The sequence below is a fragment of the Phaethon aethereus genome (genome assembly GCF_964289735.1).
Source record: "Phaethon aethereus genome assembly, chromosome: 9".
NCBI classification, from domain to species: domain Eukaryota; kingdom Metazoa; phylum Chordata; class Aves; order Phaethontiformes; family Phaethontidae; genus Phaethon; species Phaethon aethereus.
The window spans coordinates 27,678,433-27,697,376 of NC_138585.1; the positions used below are offsets into that span (position 1 = coordinate 27,678,433).

The 18,944-nt window shown below is 55.2% G+C and overlaps 1 protein-coding gene across 1 annotated transcript in view; it reads right to left on the reverse strand.

The window, feature by feature from the left end:
* The window catches only part of KCNAB1 (potassium voltage-gated channel subfamily A regulatory beta subunit 1), a gene marked incomplete at both ends in the record, with an annotated part of 74,955 nt that extends 56,987 nt beyond the window's left edge, over nucleotides 1-17,968 (reverse strand). The window contains one exon of the mRNA XM_082003533.1: nucleotides 17,697-17,968. Coding sequence (XP_081859659.1) covers nucleotides 17,697-17,968 — 272 coding nt within the window. The remainder of the gene's footprint in view (nucleotides 1-17,696) is intronic.
* Between the last annotated feature and the right edge of the window lie 976 nt (nucleotides 17,969-18,944).

Consider the following 18,944-nt stretch of genomic DNA (forward strand, 5'->3'; position numbering starts at 1 on the left):
GTCCTTCGGTCTGGGCTGGATGAGACATTTCAAGCCGACGCAGACCTGGCCGCCTGGCGCGGCTCAAGCTGAACGCACTGCCTGCTTCTTTCTTTTTTTTCTTAAATTTCACCTTCTAGTGAAGCAGCTTTAAAACATTGCGCCAAGCCTGGCTTGAGACTTTGCTTCTCGACGGCTGCCATCATGGGCCGTTTACCCTAACTGCTCTGCCGTGCCATTCTCCCAGAGCAGAGCGTGCACTGGACAGCTATCAATTGGTATCTTATTCCTTTCATTACATTCAAGCCGATTGCCAGCTAAACCTGGTATTTTGGTAATACCAACATGCTGCATGTAAATTCCGGCAGGCTCTGTCCATCTTTTAAGATGGCAGCTCTTAATTTCGTGCCTTTCTAGCGCTCGGACCTCAGCAGGAGGCCTTACTTGTGGTAGCCAGATGTGCTAATTGCCAGATGTGCTAATTAAGCACTACGCACTGCATGGGCAGCGAGGCTGCATCGGCTGGTGAGCGTGGGGTACAAGGTAGAGCAGATAGCTTCTGCCTCCATCCCCGTGCCATTCATGCTCTACCAAGTCAAAACTTTCAGTGCTTTTTATAAAAGAAAATGCTTTTTTTCATCACCAGCTGCCAAGTTCATGTTCCTACCTAAAAAAGTAAACTGGAAATTTTCATCGGTCTCTATAAAACATCACCTATTACACAAATAATCTGAGTATTTCTCAATCTTAACCTTAATTTCTTCCAAAATTGTCTTTTAAATTTTGAGTGCTGATAAAACAGAGCCGGAGAGCTGATAAAACACATCCATCCCCATTATCTCCCTGGGACGAGGCGCCGCGGCTCCGTGCCTGAGCGGGTGGGCACCCAGGAAGGCTGCCCCACGTTCACCCTCTGCTCCCACCCCTCACGCTGCCGGGGGCTCGGCAGCTCCCGGCTCCTCTTTAACCCAAATAACCCATTTTTCCTTTGTAAGGAGGCGGGATCGGCACATCTGCAAGGACCGGCGGGGGCCGGGAGCCGGGCAGCGACCCCGGGATGTTCTCAGTGAATCACAGCGTAATCAGGGTACGTTCTCACCTTACTTCAGCCAGAGGCTCATGCACCGTGGAAGACGCACCGTGGTGTTTGGCCGCAGGTTGCGGTACGGAGCAGAGCTGGACACCAACCACATGCAGCCAGTTACATAAACCCACATCCCCGCGTGCTAACCAGCAATCTGGGTCACCAATAACGATGCCATCTCAGCTGGTTTAAGCTCTTTAACTGAAATTCTTCAACGTGGAGAGAAGACGGCAACTTAATGCAGCAGCGAACATAGCACCAGCCAGCACCAATGCCAGATGAGCCCCTCGGCAACCTTTCTTTGCTAGAAGCCTTCCTCTTTAGCAATACATACAATTATTTTCAGTTTAGCTATTTTTTTAAATATTATTTTAAATATTTTAAATATTTTTAAATATTTAAATCGTGTCTGCATCGATACCATATAGTGGGGGGAGCGGTTAACGATGCTTTCCACGGCACTCGGGGGCTGCACCGGGACCACCGGCCGCTCACACCAGGTAATGCTTGTGCAGCCGCAAGCCCCTCGCGGGGCTCGTGGAGGACTTTGCCAAGGCCCGTGGGTGGGCGGGCGTCCCCGCCGGGTGCCGGGCACCTGCTGCGAGCCGGGAACAGCGGGTGCCGCCGGGAACAGCGGGCGCCACCGAGCAAGGTGCCCGGGATGCGAATCTGCAGGAGCCCCGAGCCCCCCCGCGCCCGCCTGCAAGGCGCTGCGTGCCCGTAGCCGGCGGCTGAAGCTTCTGCGGGCCCGAGGGCAGCGTTGGGACGGCAGCTCCTGGCAGGTAAAAGACATTTACTCCACGGCGTGAGATGCGGCACAGCCCCTAAGCACCAGCCGCTGTATCGCCCTGCAGCTGCCTCTCCGCCGGCAGCTTTCCCTGGGCGCCGCTGAGGTGCAGCAGGACAGAAAACGTCACCGTTTCCAGGCTAGAGGCACATTAAAAATATGATTTCAGCGTTCATGATCAAGTTTTAACCACGTCGGACATTTTGACAGGTGCTCAGCAGGACTTCCCATGCCGTGTAATCGGATCAGCCAAACTTCAGAAAGCTGCGTGGAAACTAAAAATGCAGCCAGCAGCACCGTGACGGCAGGATCCCACTCCGGAAGCGGGGCCTGGGGAATGCAGAGTTCTGCCCTTGGAGCTTTTCCACCCGAAAAATGCCCTTCTTTATCTTATCTAACAGACCAGACCTTGCTACAGCCACCACAGTCTGCCCACAGCTGCCTTTCCAAAATCCAGCACCGACGTTTTAGGCAGCAGCCTCCCAGACCGGCCTTCACGAGAATTCTCTTAATATACTGTCACAAAGCCTCGATGTTCAGGCTTCCACACCATAATTCTGCCGCAGCGCAGCAGGACGCACTCAGGGAAATTCTGCGTTACGTCCCGCTAAAAGTTTCACTGGGCCATAAAAGCTGTGATTATAAACACAGCCCATGTGGATCTCTCAGCCATTTCACACCGTCTCAATAGCTGTTTGAACACAGGTTTCCTGCTGGGCTAATTACTTACGATTGCAGTGGTTCCGTTGCGTCGCGGCAAACTGGGCTGACGCGGGCACCGGCGAGGGAAGGAGCGCGGCCAGGAGAGCCCAGGCGCGAGGTGGCCTCGGACGCCTCTCCCGAAAGGGCTGCTGTGGCTCTAATTTCAATTAACGTGGGCGGGATGCTCACCCGCTCCGCTGAGGAGCGGTCCCGACTGAAGCAGCAGCGGCGAACCCCGCGGCGAATTGTCGTCCTTTCGGGGCGTATCCAAACCCGCGAGGGACGTTTCGGTTCGATAACGACGCTGGAAGCTCGGCGAGGAAATGCGCTGCAGAATAAAAGCGCGGCGCCTATCTAGCAAACAGTCATCGTATTTTCACTTGTTTCGCATGAAAACCTTCATTTGCATTTGTAATCGCACTCGAGGAAGACTGATCAAAATTCCCGTTAAATGTTTTCCAGTCAAAACACGCCATTCTGGCGGGTTTTCAGCCAGGCTGGCTGCTGCGGTAACGCGCGCAACGTGTTAAGGCCGGGGTGTAAAGCAGGCAGCGTCGTCCCAGCGGCGGGGAGGCACGCCGGGCGGGACCGCCCCGCTCCTCCGCAGGGAGAGCCCCCGCGACCGCGTTACGGATCCTTCAGGACGCGGTGACACGATAACCGCATCGAAACTGGCGTGAGAAATGCGCTAGCTTGGCTTAATTCTGATCAGAATCGAGGCAGATGCTGGGGGTAACGGACGCGTGCGACGCCTTCCCTGCGGGCAGCGCTGCCGAAGGCTTCTGCTCCGCCCGAGCGGGCGTTGAGCCCCCCGAGCAGAGACCCTCGGCTACGGCCTCGCCGCGGCTGCGCCACGTCACCCCGCAGAAACGTTGGGTTTTTTCAAACAAATGGCACCGAAGGAGAAAATTTCCCTTTGCCAAACAACTTCCTAAACCCACCCGCTCTCAGAGCTGCCCCCCGCCTTTTTTTTTCCGCGATCCACACATGATACAGCGATCCACTCTAGGATTTACTGGGGGCAATATTATTTGCAATTCCTCATTACGATGAGGAATTAATGAACAAACTCCCATCTAATTTTCAGCCCCCCGGGTGTCCAAGGCACCCACTCGCCGGCCCCGCACTGGGCGCCGGCAGCACCCCGGGGTACAGCCGCGGGCACCGAGGGAGCCGGCGGCAGCGTGGTCCCGGGGAGCCCGGCGACAGCCGCGGCCGGCCGGGGGTGCCGTGCCAGGCGCGGGGACGCCAGACAGCACACGGCCGCAGGTCGCCCAACGCTTTTCTCACTTCTCTTGTGTTTTGGGGGGGGTCGAGGGTCAGGCCCCGCGCGTCCTCTCCCTGCGCGGCGCGGCGGGGCAGAGCCTGGTCCGGCGGCACCGCGGAAGCGACGTCGGCCGTAACGCCTGCCCCGAGCGCAGCCCGCGGCTGCCGGCCGCAAGCCGCCTCCCTGCCGTGGGCGTTCGACAGCAACCAAGCCTTTTCGACGACAACCAGTTTTTTCTACCATAAAAATAGGAAATAGTTAAAGGAAGGTGAAGAGTTAGAGAAACGCGCTGAGGTTGGCAGCTCGTGGCAAACAGTGCTTTTGCGTTTTGCTCTGCTTGTACTCTAGACCACACACACAGAGAAAATGCACATTTTTCCCAGGTTAACCTGACTGATAAATTTATTCCAAATAAAGCTCAGCCTAAGCTATGTTCTTCCAACTTGTCTGTGCTTATAGAATAGTAGATTTTAGGCAATTACGCATATTACTCTGTTATCCATACACGTCAAATATCACCCAAGCATTACCTGTAACGGCTTAAAACTCTAAATTAACTTATATGAAGAAATATGTTGCTACGGTCTCGGTCTTGGATGCCGAATAATACACAACTCCATTCTGCCCTTTTCCGGGACGCGCTAGAGCAGACGGATGACTAATTATCGTGCGATAACTTCTGGTTCTTTGAGATGGGCTGGCAGAGGGTCAGAATAAAGACGAGCTACAGGAGACTGTGTCATTTGTAAAATTCTCTTCCAATGGATATACCTTCCGGCAAACCTCCCAGCTGCCTGGGAAGCCTTGGCTTTCCCTTGAGCTGCCCTTGGCCCCGGCTGCCGCCTTCTCCGGGGACCCGCGTGGGGACCCGCGCTCCGAGCCGACCGAGGCTGTGAGCAAACTGACTGAAAGCCGAGGGTTTCCATCAGTGATTGTCTCATGCAAACCAATGCTGAATAACAAGCACTATTAAAATATCACCTTCCCAAAGAGTATTTTTTTTAAAATAATTTTAATTCTTCTCCCGAGATTCTCCCTTTCGGCTGCAACGTTTCTAATTATTAAACCGAGTGGCACAGGGTAAGAATCCCAGCAGCTATGTCCAGCAAAACCGGCACAAGATCTCACTCCCTGCATCGGAAAGAACACTCTTTGCATTGACCAGTACCCCCAAAATAATGAGAGGCATCTGTGGGAATTAGTCACTGAGGAGAATTACCACATCACCCAGAACAATGCCATTTGCTGAGACGCAGCAGATCACTAAGAAATTATCTCCAGTCCAATTAATTTTATCATTGCCTTTTCACACTGCCAGGCTCCTCTTCGGGGAACGTGATCCAGCAAAAACCGCTGCGTCAGCACTTCCTCCGCGGCTTAGTTACCAGCCTGCATCGCAAGTTAAAAAATCATCATTTCGGGGCTGCTGGAATCTGCCTCTGACCCGAAGAGGGTGACCTCTCCCACCGGGAGGTCTTGCTGGGGCAGGCTTTGGGATCGTCTTGTGCTTGCCCGGGCAGAGTGCTCCGCTGCTGGGAAAAAGCCAGGGGCTGCGGGAACTCTTTAGCTCCCTAATTTTCCCTCTACGCCCTTTGGACTAGAGGGAAAAATACTGCCCCTTTCACTTCCAGAGCCCTCTGCAAAGGCTTTTTAACTTTTATTTTTGCACCTGAGGCAGGAGCACGATGTACCTCAGAGCGGCATAATGTCATTTTAGTAAATTAAACGCAAGGCGCCGTCAGGCCAAGCACTTCCAAGCCAAGGATCTGCTGTACTTCCCAGGGCCAGACAAATAGTCCCTGATCTCCGAGCGCATCCCAAACGGTATCGAACAACCACTTTCATACTGGAATGGCGCCCATTTAATTAACAAAAGGATTTGCGAGAGGATCGTTACTTATTGCCAAATGCATAACCGCTCATTAGGTCCTCGGGGGAAAAGAATAATTGCCCTTGCAATCCATGGGGTGTCTTTTTCTGCAGTGAAAAATACGCATTTCATCACCCCAGCTGGGACGGGCAACCGAGGGCTGCCGGCGGGAGCAGCTCCTCCCGACAGCCTCATCGTGCCTGTTTGGACACTCTAAGGACCCCCGCGTACTTCACAAACACCCCAGGAAAAAACAGCAACCACGCTACTGGAATTACGGAAACACGGGGCTGTCTTCTGAAGTCTTTCCGGCACGGGCGTGAAGCCAAGCGACTATGAAAACGCACTTTTAAAACAAAAAGCAAAAGCTTCTCGGGCAGCAGCAGCTCTGCAGCGGGCAGTTTAGCCGTGGAAGAAGCTGCCTTTCAAGTCAGCCTCCCCGGGCAGCAGCAGCCAGCGAAGTCGGGGGGCCCGGCCGCCCGCAACCCCACCCGCGCGCCCACGGGGAGATGCGGAAGTAGAAAGGTGGTCACCGCAGTGGGAAGAAAAACACGGAATAATAAAAACACGTTTCAGTCGATCACTGTGGCTTGCTTAAACTGTAAAAAAAAAACCAAAAAACGACTTCTGATTCGAAGACGGGCGCAAAGGATGGCCCCGCCGAGCTCCGGCGCTTGCCGAGCGTGCCGGGGTGCTGCGGGTACACACGTAAGCCGCTGGTGCTGGCACCGGCGTGACGGGCTGCCGGAGGAGAGGAGAGCCGGCGGCTGAAGGAGCGTCCCGCGGCGCCGTGGTTACACCTGTATTTCACGGCCGGCAGCACTAGAAGGTGTATCTAGAAGTGCCGAGAGCAGGAGCCCAGGAGCCCCAGCCCCGCTGCGGGGCACACGCCCCGGCGCTGCCCCGTGCCAGATCTGCTGCTCCCGTGGCATTTACTGCAGCCGGTCGCGGGAAGCGGCCGCAGGCTGGGGCCGCGCCGTGGGGCAGCCCCGCAGCGGCATCCCGGGAGCCGGCACCCCCTCCTCCGGGGCTGGCGTCAAACAGAGCCCAAATCTCCATCCGCTTCCCTGAGCTGGCAACCATCTCCGGATGCTGGAGTAACTCTGAGGAGGAGGAGAACACTGCAATCTGATGATGAGGGGTCCCTGCGCCCCACAGCTCTCTGCTAAAATTAAGCGTGGTCGGAATCACGTTGCAGCTTCGCCTCCTCTCGGACACACGCTCTGTGATTCCGTTGAATTCTTCCCAGTACCCGAGGTCTCAGAAGGGCACTTTTTATCCTAAATGTCTTGCCTTTGGAATCTTCTAGACGGGACAAAGTATCGCATTTCCAGGAAAGTTTCCTCTTTGCATTACCCCAAGCTTGCAAGCCCGGCAAATTCTGAATGCAATGAAAACTCGCTATTAATAATCATTGGTGTACAAACTAGGATTCATAACGGAGAGAGAAAACCAAGGGAATTCTCCAAGCACAGACTGGGCCATAGACCCGCGCTGCCAGGGTGGTCAAGCGTCGGAACAGGCTGCCCAGGGAGGTGGTGGAGTCACCATCCCCGGAGGTGTTCAAAACACGTGTGGACATGGCGCTTCGGAACATGGTTTAGTGGCCATGGTGGGGTTGGGTTGACGGTTGGACTTGGTGATCTTAGAGGTCTTTTCCAACCTTAACGATTCTGTGGTTCTGTGATTTCCTCCTCATACTGGGAGACCTGCAGTGAGAGGGAGGACGTGGGGCGGGAGGAGTAACTGCAAGGAGGGAGAAAGGTGTTGGCAGAACCGCTGCCATTGCATTTGGTTATTTACTTCAATTAAGCAACGCAAAAAGGCTGCGACTGCATCGGTACGGGATTTGTACTGAAGACCAAAATCCGTTTTCATGCCACGTGAACCGTGGCCACCTGCGACACCGAGCGCGGAGTCGGCATAGCCGGGCACACACCGCGGCTGGCGATAGGGAGACCTTGCCCTCAGCCCCGCAGTGAAGCTAACCTCTTCAAGTGCTTGCCAGAGCCTGGTTTTATGATCATTTCCTAAAGGACGGAGCTTTGAATCAAACCAGCAACCTGACAGCTGCCAGAGGAGGTTCCGCTGGGATTTTCCTAGATTCAACGGCCCTTCAATCCGCCACCCAGTTCAGCAGTTTGCGTCGGTGCAACGTGCGGCGAGGTGCCAGCCTCAGCAGATCCCAAAGTCAGCCCAAAGACTCCCAGAAAAAACCCGTTTTAACCAAGAGCGCGTGGGCTGAGTCTCATTCCAGGGCACGCACGTGGACTGCAGGCTTCGAACCGGGATGTAAATATACCCAGAAATATCCCAAACTCCCCCGTCAGCCCCCCGGAGAGACGCTGGAGATGCTCTGCGGCACCGGCGCCACGGCAGGCGGCACCCGCGGGGCCGGTGATGTATTCGGCATCTGGCAGCACAGGCTTGAAAGCCGGAGCTTGACGGGAGCAGAAGGTGCGTGAAAAGCCGCAGCAGGCGTGCAAATGCCTGCTGGGCACCCGCGGGAGCCGCTGCTCGGCGCCCAGCCAAGGGCCAGCCGGACGCGCTGCTGCGGCGCTGAGCTGGGAGGGCAAAATTTGCGTTGTCTTCCCCAGGAGCCGAGCGCCGCCGGCACGGGGAGCATCCTATAGCAGGGTGTGAATAACCCGGGAAGTACCAGCAGGCTGAACCTGAGCTGTCGCACGGCTTTGTTGAGGACTTCGTGCTGCAAAACGAGGCGTGCGTGCCCGCGTGTGCGCACGCACCTGTGTACGTACGTGTGGGTGTAATGTAAACATTTGATGGTTGGACTCGACGATCCTAAAGGTCTTTTCCAACCTTAATGATCCCGCAATTCTGTGTGCTTAGCGCTGGCGCTGGCGGCGAGGCCGAGAGCAGCAGCGTCGGGAGCCGGCGCCGTACGTGCGGCTGAAGAGCTCCTCCTGCCGAAACCCAGCCGGGGCGGTGGGGCTCACGCTGCTCGCGAGGCTGCCGGCACCTTTCTTCCGAAGGAGGAAAAGGGGATTTATTACTCCACGGAGGAAACGCCGCGCTACAAATGCCGTGCGCGCAGGCGGATACCCGGTGTTCACATCCCCTCTTTCCATCCCATCCTCCCCCGTTAGTGCACGGTATGGGCAAGAGCCTTGCAAAAATAACGCAAAAAACGGGGAACAAGGGGAAACCGAAATCATTTGGAAAAAGAAGAGACGTGGGAATATCTGCCATCACCATTGCGCCAGCCAGCAGGCACTATAGTTTGAACAGACTCAAAAAGAAAAAAAAACCTTATGAAAAGGTTTATGAAAAATTATGAAATTTTTCATAATTTCATAATTATGAAATTATGAAAAATTACGCTGGCTATTAAAAAAAGGACATAGCTGGAGGCAGCTCTGTAGCTCGATCCGCACAGGAGATAGGGAAAACATTAACGCTGTAAGCTGTTTCGCAATAAATATAATGCAACTGTGCTCTGAACGGAGCAGATTCGGATGGGATTACAGCACAGGATTATAGGACCACATCAAGTGCTCTCCTACGTTTTGCCATCTAAAGATTAGGCATTTTAAAGCTTCAACGCATGGAACGAGCCTGACCAAGGGAGCCTGGAAAGGCGGCTACGGCCGAGCGATCGCTCCCAAATTCCCCCCTCTGTAGTAGCCCTGCGGGGTATAAACAGCACCCCAGAAGAAGGGACGAGGGCTGAGGGGCGCGATCTGCCCGCCCACCCCCCGCGCATCGGCCCGTCTCCTACGGCGCAGCGCGGGCACCGCCGCGCCGGCGCGGAGCAGAGCAGCCCCGCGGGCCAGGCGCACGGCGCAGGCGATGCCCCGGCGCGGGGCGCAGGCGATGCCCCGGCGCGGGTGCTGAGGAAGGGTTATCAGGAGCTGAACACAAATGCGGTAATGCCGCTCCCGATACACCGTCCTGGCTTTCTGCCATCCACCATTTAAAAATTTGCCGCACCAGCGGTTAAATCCACCCCTTTGTATTCAATAGCCTTTGACGGCCTTGCCTGACACCTGAAAACATTTTAGTTTTAACATTTTTAGTTAAAACTGCTCTTACTTTCAGCATCCAAAACACCCCATGACAGCGAGCCCCCCAATTAAATTACAAGACGCAGCTACAAGACCCACGTTCCGCGTTTCCTGCGTTTTAAACCTCTCGTCCAGAAATCACGCTGGCGCTCGCCCCGGTTCCCGCGTTACGGGAGGCAGCGGGTTACTTGCTACAGGCCGTTTCTGATTTTAAACGCATCTGCTGTAATCCCTGTCAATCATCTTTCTCCTAAGCTAAAAGCCTGTTTTATCCCCGGTGCAGGGACAATCCCATCACTCGCAGCCCTCCGCTTTCCGACGCCCAGCTTGCTGTATCCGTTTGAAATGGGACGGCCAGCACCGACTGCAGGATTTGAAATGTCAGCTCCCAGAAATTTATGAAAAAAACAGTGTTATACTGTTAAGCATGTTACACTCCCAAAGACGGCGTCCGCCTTTGTGTCTACCACACGTTGACATCACGCGGGGATGGGGAGGCACGTTTCAGCTATAGTTCATCTGCAGGAGTATTTTATCTTTTTGCCCCAGGCTGGTCAGTGCCTTCATGGGTCGCCGCAAAACCCTGGTACTCACCAAAAGCCTGTTGCTGTTTCGGGATTTGATTTGGTGAATCACACCGAAAGCCTCTTGTTATTCAGGATTTGAACCTGTTACCCAAGTGCCATAATTGCCCCAGTGAGGTTACCAAACTGGAGAGCCTTTCTAGTCAGTTTAGCACGTTTGATCCCTAGTAATACTCAGAAAGTAAATAACAGTGTAGCTGGAAACCAGCGTTCACTCTGGCACTGCAGACTGCGTATTCCACTCCCTTACCACTTTTCCTGGCACAGACCTATAGAATCACAGAACCACAGAATCACTAAGGTTGGAAAAGACCTTTAAGGCCATCAAGCCCAACCGTCAACCCAACCCCACCCTGGCCACTAAACCACGTCCCGAAGCGCCACGTCCACAGGTTTTTTGAACACCTCCGGGGATGGCGACTCCACCTCCGCCCTGGGCAGCCTGTGAGACGCACACCAAAGTAGACGCCCAAATCTCAGCCCTTTTGCCATCACTTTGTCCCTAGAGCTCGCTGGTATTTCCTCGTGCTGCATTTAGCCACAGGAAGCATCTTCATCTTTCAGAATTAAGAGATATAGGCTATGTGGTCATGGCAATATTTCAGTTGCCAGCACCTCTGCCTGCCGTGCACCAGCACGAGGCACCTCCTCCTCCTCCTCCTCCTCCTCCTCATGCACCAAAGGAGGCTGCAAGTGATCTGGGGAAAAAGAAAAAGCTGAGTGAGGGTGGGTTTTACCGTCAGTTTGTCTCTGACCGTTTGCAGGTGCCCTCTGCTCCCCGCGGTCACCGCGCCCCACTCCTTGCCGCGTCGGCCCAGCGCTCGCTCCGCGATGGCGACGCTTCCCATTGCGATGAGAAAAGAAAAAGCGGCTCATCCCGCCAAGGGCTCCCTGCTGGCCAGCCTTCATACAAGAGCTTCAGCACGACAATCCTCAATTTCAAGTTTTTAATTAGCTCGACCGACAAAAGCGACGTAAACTGGGTGGAGCACGCCGGTGCTGCCTCCGCGCGCGGCACCTCCTGAAGGGCAGCCGCGGGGGCTCGCGCCAAATGAAGCACGTTTGCCTGAGCAAAACCTCAACTAAATATAAAATAGGTAAAATACAAAGAGAAAACTATGCCCCCAGCTCAGAAGGCCGCTGCGCGGGTTAATCCGGCAGCGCCTTCGGAGTCCATGGCCTCTATAAATACTTTCCACCCGAAACGTTTGCCAACAGCACGATTTGCCAAAGTTGCCCAGGTGCTTTTGCAAACATATACATCTAACATGACACCGTTGCCGCCCGAGAGCAGAGACGCTATTTTAGCCATGCGTGAGCAGAACATGGAGAAGTTTTACGGCCGCAGCTTCCCAGCCGCGCGGACAGACCCAGCCCGCGTAGCTCGGTCTTTAAGAGCTCAAACCCCAGCAAAGCGTGTGTGGAAGGAAGCCGTGCAGCGAACACCCCGTGGGACAAGACGACACCAAATCGGCTTTGCAAATGGCGTTTCGTCTGAGAGAAATACTGTTGTCGTCAGAAACAAACCGCGCTCACGCACTGCTGCACTTCCAGTTACCCAGTAATGGGCTGAACTAAGCGGTGTTCGCTAAAGCAAAAAGAACTAATCATGCTATGAATAAACCAGCCTATGCGTATTTAGTAAGCGTTTCTCGTTAACAATTCATTACTTTCCACACATAATTAAATAGCTCTTGGTAAAAACGAAGTTTTTTATTGGGCTGTCTTTGGAGCAGACCTATGGATATCTGAAGAAACGTCTGGAAGGCAAAACAAGCCATGCTGGAAAAGAAAATGCTCAAGCTCACGGTAAGACTAGAAGAGCCTCTGTACCTGTAAAGCTAAAGAGCAAAAATCTACAGAAAGCGCGAGCGGTGGCTGCCGGAGAAGCCCTCCCGCCCTGCGGCCCAGCCCGCTGCGCGGCCCTCGCCCCCGCAGAACTCCCCCTCCTCCTGCGCGGGATGCCTGCGACACGCGGGACTTCGCAGCGGTCTCTGTCGACCGTGAAAAGTGCACATGCTTAAAGTTAAGCACGTGCTTGAAGCCACCAGCTTCAACAGAAACCGAGCGCAAGCTTCCTTCCGCCAGGCCCGGGGGCTCCGAGGGGCGAAGACCACCCCGCCGCCCCAGCCGAGCGCCCGGCGCGCAGGAAGCGGCCGGCACGGAGCCCGTGCCGGAGCTGCGCCTGCAGCCGCGGCCCTCGGCGCGGCGCAAAGCCTCGGGGCCAGCACCAACTACCCCAGGAGCACCAGACGGTCCCAGAATATCTCATCCGTCACATGTTTCTGCGACCTATAATCTCAGCCTCCGGTGCCCCCGGGGGCTGGGCAGCCACCCCTACGGAAGTTCTCCCCCGGCCTCTCGGCGGGTTTTCTCCTCCGGGCCGGGCACCTTTTCTGCGCAACAGCGAGCGGAGACGGACGTTGCTGCCGAGTCTCGACCGACGCGCTTTTGACTCGGGAGCAGCCAGATTCGGCGCCGGGAAGCTTCAGGCGCCGGAGCGTGACTGCTTCAGGGGAACGCGGTGCGACTGCGGCGCTACTCGTGCTGTCGGCGAGGGCGCGGGACGTGCGAAACTGTGTCTGGCGAGGACCGACACCGCAGCGAGAGCAGAATTAGCAGGGAAAAGAGATCAACGGGAACCGTCGTCCCTGTAGGAACGCCAGCCGCTTCAAACACAACTGCCACATGGGATTAGGATCACCAGAAGGGGAGCAAAAGAATTTCTCATTAGAAGGGGGCAAGCCTCCAGGTGCGAAACACCCGGTTAATGGGCGCATCTCGCCCGGCGGCAGCACCGCTCCTGCTCACCCAGGGTGACGCCAGGGATTGCTTCCAGGGCATCCCTGGGATGCCGTTCCGTTGCCTTCAGACATTTTCCCTTCTCACCACTCAAACACTGTGGGCTCAGTTCCCTGCTTATTTACACCGGCTTTCAAGGCTGCGTAACCCCAACCTGCTGCAAGGATTCCCAGCCGGCGCCGGCAGAGCGGAGGTACAAAGCCCTTTGCGGCTTCTTCTGATGCCGGCTCCAAAGAATTCTTTTATACACTCGGTCCTCGCTGCACAGTGTCTCCAAACAACACATTTCCCCGGCCAGCAGCTAAAGCTGTGACACAGCCATAGTGTTTCTATAAAAATAGTAAACCTGTTGTCTTAGTTTAATTTTAAGCTCAGACCAGCCATGGGCAAAAGTCAATCTCTTGGGGAAGCAAATGTTTTGAAGAAAATTTTCTTTTATTAGAAGCACAGAGAATGCCTTCCATACGGGATGTCATCCTTTTAAAATGAATCTCTTTTGAAAAAAAAACCAAAATGACAACCAATAGACTGGGCACACCGATGTTGTCTTCGCCTATCGACTCCCAGCCTACACCCTCTTTGCCCGGGCTGTCCCAGCTCCTGCATGGATGAGGTCCTCTCCCTCGAACACCCTTTCTAGCACACAAGACAGGTATTTCACAGCCTGAACCCAGCCAGACTCTGTTCTCGGGCTTTCAGCCCATTTGCTCCAGTTTTAGGGCAGAGCAGGGGCAGACATTACGTCGAAGCGCCAGCCACAGCCAGAACACCTCTGTTCTCCACGCGTCCCAGCCCGCTGCTCAGCCGTTACCCTTTTCAAGCACCTAAATAAATGAGTTTTCATTAAAACATCGGAAAGTGTAAATACTTTCACCCAAATTCGAACGAGGCGGTGCAGTAGACGGACACAAACAACTCGAGTTAGAAGAGAAAGATCAAATTCAGCGTTTTAAGAGAACGGCTCCCATTGCTCAAAGCCGTGCTAATTCTCACGGCACGCAGAAAACTTAGGCAGGAAACGCTGCTCAAGCAGACAACGCCCTCCGATTGCGGAGGGCTGCCCGGAGGCGCGCGCAGGTTGCCCAGTCAGGTTTCCCGTCGTTTTAGCCGCCGAACGGCCAGCCACCAGGTTGCCCAGCACGGGACATGCAGAAGTACCTGTACTTCATCCCCGTCTGGGCTCGGACGGTCTCTTGCAGCGACAGCCCGTGCCGGTGCAAGAACTTCTCCAGCTGCTTCAGCTCGGCGGCTCGGCTCGGCTTCGCCGGCCGGCCCGCGGCGGGAGGGCCGGCTCTGGGAGCCGCGCTCTGCTTCTTGCTCCTCAGCAGCGCGTCGCTCGGCTTCTGCAGGCTCGGCTTGTGCGGCGGGACGTCCGCGCAGGCGGGCTTGTACAAGTGCATGGTCCGCACGGGGAGCTGCAAAGAGGGGCCCTCGGTGCCCGGCGGGCGCTGGAGCGGGGGGTCCTCGGGAGCCTTCTCCTACGGTCTGCCGAGAGGAGAGCCCGGTGCCATCTCCCCCCGCCGGTGCCAGACGGTGTGAGCTGGGCTGCCTTGCCCAGGAAGAGCACGGGACTACGGAGCAGTATTTTTCTCCCAGCCGTTCTGTATATTATTGCAATTGGCTCATTTTAATTGACGCCCAGGATGCATTCTGGCCAAGATCAGCAATCTTGTTCATCTGCTGAAACCTATAATCGTCAAGCCCTCCAAGGGATGAGGACTGCCAGTGGGAATAGAGCACCGACCCTGTTTCCCAGGTCTTATATTTAGATAATGAGAAATATTTGTTTGGGATTCAGTCCAAGGCCGATAAACGTAAAACAAATATTCTCACAGGGTTTATTTCAGGCCTTGGTCTGGACAGATGAGGGCTGCAAGCACCTCTTATGCAAGTCATTAAAACATTTTGTTTTCTCATAGTCCGTCGTGAACTCTCATAGCTCAGGTTACATGGTCTGCAAACTTCCCCAGCATCTGCAGCCTCCTGGGGCTTCGACAATTAATAAGAAAACAAAGGCTACGGAGCAGTCAAACACCAAGACGAAAAAAATAACCTAAAACCAAACAGACAAGGGAAATACTTGAGAAAGGAACAAGCTACGGGCATTGGAGCCAGGGCAGGGAACAAGCACCAGCTTTGGGGAGGCTGCGTGCCCCCACAGGAGCCCGTGCGTGGATGGAGAGGGGCTGCGGGAAAGGAGGCGGCGAAGCCCCTGAGATGCCACCAGCCGCTACAAGACCTCCAGCTCCACAGCCCCGGCTACCTCTCGGCACGGGGTGGCGGGCGCACGTCTGAGCTCCTTGCCTAAAAATAAATGTACCAAACCAAGAAACAGTTATTTCAGCACTGCTAAACAGCAAACAAAAGTCTCTGGTCCCCAGGGTCTTCACCCCTGAGGGGTGATGGGGGAAACAGCACAGGTTTCACGGCATCACCAAAGCCAGCGCCCGAGGGCACCCAGCGTCCTCCGGTCAAAGTGACGCCCAGGAGGACCACAGTAACCTCCTCTGGCCAACAGCAGCCCTCAGCGAGCAAATCATGGCAACGGTTGACACACACCTGGGAGGCAGATTTCTGAGGCTCTTCTATTTTAAAAACTCCACCCATTTTCTGACTGTCATTTCAATACCAAATACGTCGGAAAAATAAGTTAAACAATCAAGGGATGCATGTATCACGAACTCAACTAATCCTTAATTTTTTCAAAGCAGATCAGCAGAGACTGATCCCACACCCAGAACATATTTTAAAGGATTATAATTCAATGTCACAGGGGGGAGTTTGGCACGGACGCCTGGATTACCCGGTCATTCTTTCTCTGCAACTGTTCCCTCGGGGCACTCATGGCCCTCAGCGTCCCCGGCCTCCTGGGCCCCCCGCCCCGCGGTGCCCCGCCGCTCCGCTGCCCGAAGACGGGGGCCCTGCTCCCTCGGTCGGCGCCGAGTGGAACCCCCAGCAGTGGGGCGCAGGCGACGCTTTCGGGCTCCGCTCTTTGCCACGCAAGTGCGCTCCGGGGGGGATCGAGCCCCGTGACCGCAGCCGCCCCTCGCCCCCCCAGCGGCGCGGCACCGGCGGCTGTAGCCGCCGTCTCTGCCGCAGCTGCCTCGCGGCGGGCGAGGGCAGGTCTGCGGCAACGCGCTTTGTCTGAGCACGGTTCGTCCCGCCGGGGCTCCTGACTTCTCCCTTTTTTCACGCTCCGCGTCTCCCGAAATAAAAACCCCTTTTGTGTTACCTCCTGTCAGATCCAGCTCTCTCCTCATCGATAACGCAAGGTGAACCAACAGCAAAGAAATATTTCCACAAGCTCTTCTGAATTTTTTAGACACAAGAGCTGCACCGGTTTGGAGTTTTAGGGGCTTGTATAGTCCAGCATCATTAGAAACTTAGTTTTCCCAGAAGTTATTCCCCAGTGCTTTGCTTTCATAGCACCCTTTGACACCACAGGTGCCCGACCGCGGGCTGGCGTGGCCGATGAGCACCGTGCCCAAGAAATTGCTCGGTTTTAGTCTACAGACCCACTCGCCTTCCTTCACTGGGCTTGTTAGACATTTCCGCACTCAATAACTACTTGCTCCATCTCTCAGAGTTTTAGCTTGTTTTGTCGTCTTTCGGTTACCCCGTTTCACGTTTTTATTCCAATGACATTTTTATTAATTTCTAAACCCAGAGTGTCTGCAAGATCCGGGTTTGCGCCAGGCAGTTCAGGCATCCCCCTTCTGCCCAGGATTAGGGAAGATCTCACCCGACTTCTCAGCCGCAATCCGCGCCGTTACGGATGCAGTTGTGTGTTGCTGGGCAAAAGGCTGACACCCCCTGCGGCACCCCGGTCCCCTGGGGTGAATGCCACCCACGTCCTCGCTCTGCCAGCCCCCGGCAGCGCCCTGGGCGAGCACGGCCACCCCGTCGCCCCACGCTGCCGCGCGGGCATGGCGGGACGCAGACGCAGCGCCAGGCAACCCGTATTTAGGTTCCGATTTCCTTAAGGGTCTTACTCGGCACAGGAGATTAGAGAGTCGCCCGTCTAATTTCCACTAATACCAAGATCCCCTTATATTTTTTTTAAAGGAGTAAGATCAGATTCTGGAGGCTGTGACATTCAAGACTGATGGAATTAGAAATCCAGCAGCCGCAGGTTTCCCCTCCCGAGCGGCTTGTTCGCCGCCGCCCCGGCCCGGGGAGGGGAGGGGGGGATGGGGACCCGGGGACACGCAGCCAGCAGCGCCCAGCAAAGGCTTTCCTGCCATTTTCTCCTGTCGCCCGCAAAGTCCCTGCGCAACAGCGGCACCTTTTCAGCTAAATTCAAACGAAATTACAGCCTCTTGGGCAAAACAGCTCGCGAGAAATAAGGCTGAATAGCCCCAGGCAGTTGGTTACGGAAGTTACGGAAACGAAGAAACAAGCTTGCAGAATTTTCAGCTCTGTAATGCACGTCCATCACAGCACGGGAAAAAAAAACCCCGAGTAATCAGAAAAGTTGGACTGGTAAAGCTAAAAAGCTATTATCATTATTACTATTATTATTATTACTATTATTATTATCACTACTACTACTGGAGTGCAAATTGCTTCTGCCTGAAGAGCAAGCGGGGTTCGTACCTGTGGGGCATGCCGGTGGTGTAGGCGATGGTGTACTCGTGGGAGAGCTCGCAGACCCGCAGGTACCAGTTCATCTCCAGCTCCCGCAGCAGAGCCAGCCGCCGGGCGCGCTGCTGCGGCTGGCTGGCCCGGGCTCGGCCCTCCTTCCCGCTTTCCGAGGAGCTCTTCAGGGCTCTCTCCCGGCTCCCCAGGGAAAGCACCGACTGCTTCCTCAGCTTCAGGGCTTCCTCGGCGTTTTTATTCCCCACGGTCCCCGTGCGCGCCGCCAGCATTTTGCGTCCTGCCTCGGTGCGAAGGCAGCACCCCCAGCACTAAGTCGCTGCCCTCAAATCATTTAAACTGATTTTCAGCACGCACTTTCCTCCCTCTATAACCTCATGCCGGCCACAAAGCTGTAATTAGATACGTGTCTGCGGAGCTTAACCAGAAAGAAGAGCTGCAACCTTCTCATGGAAACATCTGGAGCAGCTTCCCGCTCGCCAGCGGGCTTTGTTTTGCAATGAGTGAAGAGGACGGTGCTTAAAAAACAACGTATAAACACGCGCAAAGCGGCGCACCTGAACTGGACTTGTAGAAAACAAGGTGTGTAGGTGGCCAGGAGTGGAAAAAAAGGTCCGGCTCCCTAAAGCTGCAACCGTCAGAGGGCTCCAGCCGGCGCAGGTGAAGTCACGTGCGTCACCTTGACGGCAAACCCGCAGCCACGTGGGCTCGCCCGAGCAAATTGCAGCGCGGTTCCTGCCGGACGCGGCCTCAGAGCATTGCTGTCTTCACCGACCTGGCTGCGTTATTGCTGATCCGGCCGTTCCATCCCTCCTCTTCCTCCTCCTCCTCCTCCTCCCTCCTCCTCCTGTGCATGGCGCTCCAGCTCCTCAGGCCGCCCCGGCCGGCAGAAGCTTCCATTCTCCAAGGGATTTGTAGAGATTTGGGGATCCGACCACCCTTAAGACGAGAACAAAGTTATGACTTGTCCTGATTCATTAGTGCGCTGAGCAAACGGTTGTTTTGGGAAAACGTACGGAAGGAGCGGATGCCACGACTGAATTCATTTCCCCCTCTGCTTTGCCGTGTCAAAGCCGATACGGAGATCACAGCACCGGTCACGGCAGCCACGTCAGGAGCACGAGCGCGTTCTCGTTCGGAGAGAGAAGCAGGCACAGAGGAAAAAAAAACCTCGAAAGACAAGCACGATTTTCAAGCCATTGCACCCAAAAGAGGAGCCGTCGCCCACCCGTGCCCCGCGCGGCGGGT